Below are 6,170 nucleotides of genomic sequence, written 5' to 3'. Positions count from 1 at the left end.
CTCCACCCCGGGCACAGCCCTGACAGATACACACAGTGACACTCGGTGACACACACGTCCTCCTCCCCAACAACACCAGCTGCCTCTTCGAGCTTGTGTTCGTGTTGAAAACGGGATGGGGTGGGGGCAGGACACGAGCCAGTTCACCAATGAAGCCGGTTCCCAGCCGTCCTCCTCGCCCCCTCCCTCCCGCCCCCTTCCTCGCCCCTCCCCCCCAAGTCCCCGTCGTCCAGTCCCCGGCTCCGCGCCCGGCCCCCGCCCCGCAAGGCTTGTCTCCGTCCCGACCCGGGGCTGTGAGCGGCGGGACTCGGGGAGAGAGGGGCTGGGACAGACCTCAGAGGCTGAGCCCGAGAGGCTGGGACAAACGGGAGGAGGGAGGCCCGAGGGAGGAGGGAGGAGGGAGGAGGGCGGCGAGCTGGAGCCGGCAGGCGGCGGGAGCCCGGGCGAGCCGCGTCGGGAGTGCGGTCTCCATGGCAGTGCTGGGCGCAGCCAGAGGTAAGGCGACCCCGGCCCTGGCCCCCGCGGTTTCCTCCCCTCTCCCCGGGCCGCCTCCCCTCCCCTCGGGCCGGCCCCTCCTCCCCAGCCACCTGCTGTTTCTGCTCTGGAGACCGCGGTGGGTGGCAGGCAGGAGGGAGGAGCCGCCTGACCTTACCCCTTCACCCCGAAGGGCGAGGGACCCCCGTCCGCCCCGGAATCCCCCGCACCCCCCTCCCACCTTGCTCACATCTTTCTCCGTCCTTCACCGCCTCACTCTGTCCTTCACGTCCTCCTGCCTCCTCCGTCTCTGAGTCCCCAGCTCTTCTTCCTGAGCCCACCCGCTGGGCCAGGGTGGGGGTGGGTGGGGAGGGGTCCAGGGCGGTGGGGGGGGGCTCCTGACCAATTGCTTCCATCACCCTCCGGCTGGACATTGCCATGGCAACTAGGGTGCACTGGGCTCCGAGAGGGAAGACAAAGGTGGGGGGATGGACTAGGACCGCTTGGGGGGGCAAGGGTCTTAGGTTCTGCCACAGGAAATAGACCTACCCACTGCTGTGCCCCATTTTTATTCCTTTTACCCCAAAGCCATTATGCCCATCCTTCCTGCCTCCACTCTGCTCAGGGTTTCACCCCATTTCCTCTGAGCCCCCTCCCCAGGGCTCATGGAAGCTCAGAGTCACCAAATTCAGACCATGCTCCTTAGCATCGGAGGGAAACGGAGGCTCCAGGCTCCGAGGCTCCGGGCAGGAGAGAAAAGAGTGGGGGGGTCTCCCAGGGGGAGTCTGAACCTTCTTGAACACTGAGCTTTTCTTCTCAGCCTCCCTATTCCCTGCTCCCTCCCTCCATCCACCCCCTCCTCCCCCCCAAAGCCTCCTCTCCAGGGGTCGCAGGGTCTCCTTCTATTTTTGGATACTATCACTTTGCCCCCTCTTTCTTTCTCTTCTGCTCAAACTCTCCTCCTTCCCCCTAGTTCCCCCTCTTTCCATTTCTGGATGCTTCTGATGTCAGCGGTTTCCCTGCTTTGGGTTCCCTAGCCGCCCCCCCACCCCCACCCTCGGTCCCAGCCTCCTTTCTCCCATCTTCCCTAAGCCCCGGTGAGTGGGAGGGCGATGATCAATCGTGCAGTGCAGGCTTGCGGAGATAGGGCTGAGCACCGGACCCCTGGACCCAAGAGCCTGGAAGGTTGGGGAGGGGCTGTAACACCATAGCCCAGTCTCCTGTGAACCCTCAAGAAGCAGCAAGTCGTGCCTCTGCCCTTGGTAGCGCTGAGGGAAGATTCAGGGATATGAAGAGAGTGGTCGAGTGGTACGGAGCAGGGGACAGAAGGGGACTCCCTGGGAATGTAAGAGCGAGAAAAAAATGGCTGACGAAGCATGGGAGACAGGATACCTTCTTTCCTGGAGGTCTGAAAAGTCGGGCTCTTATCTGTGTGGCGTGTTGGAGTGGCCATCTGGTTTAAGGCAGGAGAATGTTCTGAATGACCCCGTGACCCCTAGTAACCGGTCATTTCTATTGAGAAGGGGGGCCCTCGGAGCCAGCTGGAGACCAGCCGAGAGCCCTCCCACCTTCGCCCTCGCCCTCCCACAGCTCATCTCTCCCTTGCAGTGTGTCCTGGTGGCTGAGCCCCACCCCCACAACCCCTTGGGGCATCCAGAAGACCCCTGAGTGGTCAAGAACCAAAGGAAGAAGAGAGCTGGAAGTCCTGGCATGGGGACCAGGGCTCTGCAGCCTGCCTCCTAGTTGGGAAAGCAGTCAGCTCACCTCCCCCATCAACTACAGGGATACTTCTGGAAGGGCCCCACCCAACATGGAGGCTGGGGCGCACCTCTGCTGACCCTCAGTCTCCTCCCCTGCGCCCCATACCTGACCTTCGCTGGGTCAGTCATGCAATGCTGACCCTCAGGGTGGGCCTCACGGCAGCCTGCCCCACTCCAGAGCAAGGACTGTGGGCATCATGGGGGCGTGTGTGAGTGGGGCTCCTGGGTGAGACCCAGCCCCCACCCCCAGGAGTCCAAGGGGGGTGGGGGTGGGGGACCAAGGAAGGATGGCGCGGGGCGGGGTGGGGGCAGAGGAGGCCTCCCTCCGCTCAAACGCGTTGTCCTGGCTGGCCTGTGGGCTCCTGGCACTGCTGGCCAATGCCTGGATCATCCTCAGCATCTCGGCCAAGCAGCAGAAGCACAAGCCGCTGGAGCTGCTGCTCTGCTTCCTGGCGGGCACGCATATCCTCATGGCAGCCGTGCCCCTCACCACCTTCGCCGTGGTGCAGCTCCGGCGCCAGGCCTCCTCAGACTATGACTGGAACGAGAGTATCTGCAAGGTCTTCGTGTCCACCTACTACACCCTGGCCCTGGCCACCTGCTTCACTGTTGCCTCCCTCTCCTACCACCGCATGTGGATGGTGCGCTGGCCCGTCAACTACCGCCTCAGCAACGCCAAGAAGCAGGCGCTGCACGCCGTCATGGGCATCTGGATGGTCAGCTTCATCCTCTCCACACTGCCCTCCATTGGCTGGCACAACAACGGGGAGCGCTACTACGCCCGCGGCTGCCAGTTCATAGTCTCCAAGATTGGCCTCGGCTTTGGCGTCTGCTTCAGCCTCCTGCTCCTTGGGGGCATTGTCATGGGGCTGGTCTGTGTAGCCATCACCTTCTACCAGACGCTGTGGGCCCGGCCCCGGAGAGCTCGGCAGGCCCGGAGAGCAGGGGTGGGGGGTGGGGCCAAGGGGGGTGGGTCAGGGGGTTTGGGTACCCGGCCAGCCTTTGAAGTGCCGGCCATCGTGGTGGAAGATGCCCGAGGGAAGCGGCGGTCCTCGCTGGATGGCTCCGAGTCAGCCAAGACATCCCTGCAGGTCACCAACCTGGTCAGCGCCATCGTCTTTCTCTATGACTCACTCACAGGGGTGCCCATCTTGGTGAGACTGGGGTCCTCCCCCCCCTCCTGCTCTCTCCAATATCCAGGCCCCAGCATGATCGCCCAGCCTCCAGCTCCATCAGCCTCACACGCAGCTCCACCATCCAGCTGCCTCTCCTCTACCCAGCCCACTGCATTTGTAAGCCCCTGCCTCCATCACCCACCTTCTAGTTCCCATTACCCCCAGCAGCGCAGCCTGCTCTCCAGTGACCAGTCCACACCCCCCATCATCCGCCCTTCCATCCCACTCCCTGTCCAGCTTCCTCCTCCACTATTGAGCACACCCCCCACCTGTCATCCAGCTGCCAAGCTCCACTCCGGAATTCCCTCTGGATACCACGGGGTCTTGAGCACTCCTGGGTGGCAACCCAGAGGGCTCACCCCACCACCCCAGCTTTTTGCATGCCCATCTCGTCCCTTTTCCTGAATTTCAGCCTGTCTTCAAGTCGGCTCTACCACCTCTGCTCTTCTCCCTCTGGACCACAGGGCTTTCTTTCCAGTACTCTCTTCGGATCTTCCTCTGAGTCAGTCCCTCCCCCTCAGTTCATCTTCATCTCGACCTTTGCCTCTGTCGGTGACCCTATGTGATTCCCTCCTGACTTCTTGCCCCCTCAGCTGCACTAGGATGTCCTATCTGGGGTCCGATGGGCCCCCGCGGCTCTGGGCCCTGACCAGTGCCATTCCGCCATCGTCCCGCCAGGTGGTGAGCTTCTTCTCCCTGAAGTCGGACTCGGCGCCCCCGTGGATGGTGCTGGCTGTGCTGTGGTGTTCCATGGCACAGACGCTGCTGCTGCCGTCCTTTATCTGGTCCTGCGAGCGCTACCGCGCCGACGTGCGCACAGTGTGGGAGCAGTGCGTGGCTATCATGTCCGAGGAGGATGGCGACGACGGTCAGAGGAGGGCCTGGGCTTTGGCTTTCCTGGGCATCGGCTCCCTTTTCCTGCCCTTTTCTACCAGCCCTTCTGTGGGGACGGGCTGCCCTGGAGTGCCCCCTGCTGGACAGAGCCTGCGCTACCCCTGGGCCGACTCCCTGCTTTCCTCTCCCCAGTCCTCTCCCTGATGCACAAGCCCTGCATCCTTCTGCACGGAGGGATCTCTCCCCTGGGCATCCACACCCCTCCCACCCCGCCACCCCCCCACCCCCACCATACGGTGACAGCTCTTGGTGGGGGGGGGTGTGGCAACTGTTTCAATTAAGTGTGTGGGTATGTATGAATCACTAGGGGCTCCGCAATGAAGCAACAGACCCTTAGCGACTCTTGCTTTCCTCTTAGAATTTACAGACTAATGGGAACAGGAGGATTCTCCAGGGAACTTATAAGGGAGTGGAAGCTTTATGAGGGGGTTGGGGGGTGGGTATTCCCTGCTTGTAACCACTCTGCCCCTTTTATCTCCTAGATGGGGGCTGTGATGACTATGCAGACGGCCGAGTGTGCAAAGTTCGCTTTGATGCCAACGGGGCCACAGGACCAGGGGGCAGGGACCCCGCCCAAGTGAAGCTGCTGCCTGGAAGGCACATGCTTTTTCCCCCTCTTGAGAGGGTCCATTACTTACAGGTATGGGACGAGGCCATACACCTCCGACTGTGGGTATCCCCTCCCTCCTTTTCTGCAGTCTCTCATCCCTCCCTAGTCCGGGCCTGCAGGGCACAGACCTGCCAGAAGCCGGCTCGCCCATCAGAGGCGTTTTTTTGCGAAAGTGTAGGGGTGGAGCCACTTGCAGAGAGTCCCCGTTTCAGTTTCTGCCTCTGCCCCCTTTGTCCCTGCAGCACCTCTGGGTCTACTTCCTCCTCTCCCCAGGTCCCTCTGGCCCGCCGTCTGTCCCATGATGAGACCAACATCTTCGCTACTCCTCGGGCACCAGGCTCCTTCCTGCACAAGTGGTCATCCTCTGATGACATCCGGGTCCTCCCAGCCCAGAGCCGGGCCCTAGGGGGCCCTCCTGAGTACCTGGGACAGAGACAAAGGCTGGAGGATGAGGAGGATGAGGAAGAGGCTGAAGGTGGGGGGCTGGCCAGCCTCCGCCAATTCCTGGAGGGTGGGGTTCTGGGGTCAGGTGGGGGACCTCCATGGGGTCCAGGCTTCTTCCGAGAGGAGATCACCACCTTCATTGACGAGACGCCTCTGCCTTCTCCGACTGCCTCGCCGGGGCCCTCTCCTCGCCGGCCCAGGCCCCTGGGCATCTCACCCCGCCGACTCTCCCTTGGGTCCCCTGAGAGCAGAGCCATTGGACTTCCTTTGGGCCTAAGTGCAGGGCGACGCTGCTCCCTGACAGGAGGTGAGGGGGGCGCACGAGCTTGGGGAGGATCCTGGGGCCCAGGTAACCCCATCTTCCCCCAGCTGACCCTTTGAGCCCAAGTGGGCCTGCTGGACTGAGAGGAGGTGGGGCTGGGTGGGTAACACCTCGTTCTATACCTGAGCCTAAGGCGGCTGCCTCCAGACTCTAAGGAGATGGGCTGGATCGGGGGCCCTGGAACTCCTGCTGTCATCCCGTCACCGGATGCCCAGCTCACCTTCCGTCATCCCTAGCAAAATGTATTAAAGTCTGAAGTGTTACCATGAAAACCTCTGTGTCCAGTGTGCTGTGGTGGCAAAGGGGATGGTCAGAGGCTTGGGGAGTGGAATGGCTCAGAGAGGACAAAACAGAGCAGAGACAGTGGACAGAGGCGCAGAAATATACACAGAGGAAGAGAGACACGCGGACAACACAGAGACAGGCTTAGGAGGGCATCTCCTGCTGGGGTGGGGGGTATGGGGAGACTCTTGAGCTTGCTGGTTTTGGGT

At 62.2% G+C, this 6,170-nt stretch overlaps 1 protein-coding gene across 2 annotated transcripts; it reads left to right on the top strand.

Moving 5' to 3' along the window:
- On the top strand, nt 225-5,951 carry GPR162 (G protein-coupled receptor 162). Of its 2 annotated transcripts, none has more exons than XM_013987412.2 (5): nt 225-495; nt 2,083-3,526; nt 4,088-4,277; nt 4,786-4,943; nt 5,187-5,951. In XM_013987412.2, exons 2-5 carry the CDS (start codon nt 2,522-2,524, stop codon nt 5,736-5,738), a joined length of 1,905 nt encoding a protein of 634 aa, XP_013842866.2. In that variant the 5' UTR covers nt 225-495; nt 2,083-2,521; the 3' UTR covers nt 5,739-5,951. The 2 variants fall into 2 exon arrangements, with proteins under 2 accessions (XP_013842866.2, XP_003481741.1); XM_003481693.4 differs by having other exon boundaries at nt 229-495; nt 2,083-3,388.

This window comes from Sus scrofa, chromosome 5 (assembly GCF_000003025.6).
Source record: "Sus scrofa isolate TJ Tabasco breed Duroc chromosome 5, Sscrofa11.1, whole genome shotgun sequence".
Classification (NCBI taxonomy): Eukaryota; Metazoa; Chordata; class Mammalia; order Artiodactyla; family Suidae; genus Sus; species Sus scrofa.
Note: the sequence above shows the minus strand (reverse complement) of the source record. Positions and strands in the feature narration are given on the sequence as shown.

Coding starts and splice junctions, on each gene's coding strand:
- GPR162 (XM_013987412.2), top strand. CDS start 2,522: ATGGCGCGGGGCGGGGTGGGGGCAGAGGAGGCCTCCCTCCGCTCAAAC. Junction 4,278..4,785: donor CGAGGAGGATGGCGACGACG/GTCAGAGGAGGG, acceptor TTTATCTCCTAG/ATGGGGGCTGTGATGACTAT. Junction 4,944..5,186: donor AGAGGGTCCATTACTTACAG/GTATGGGACGAG, acceptor TCCTCTCCCCAG/GTCCCTCTGGCCCGCCGTCT.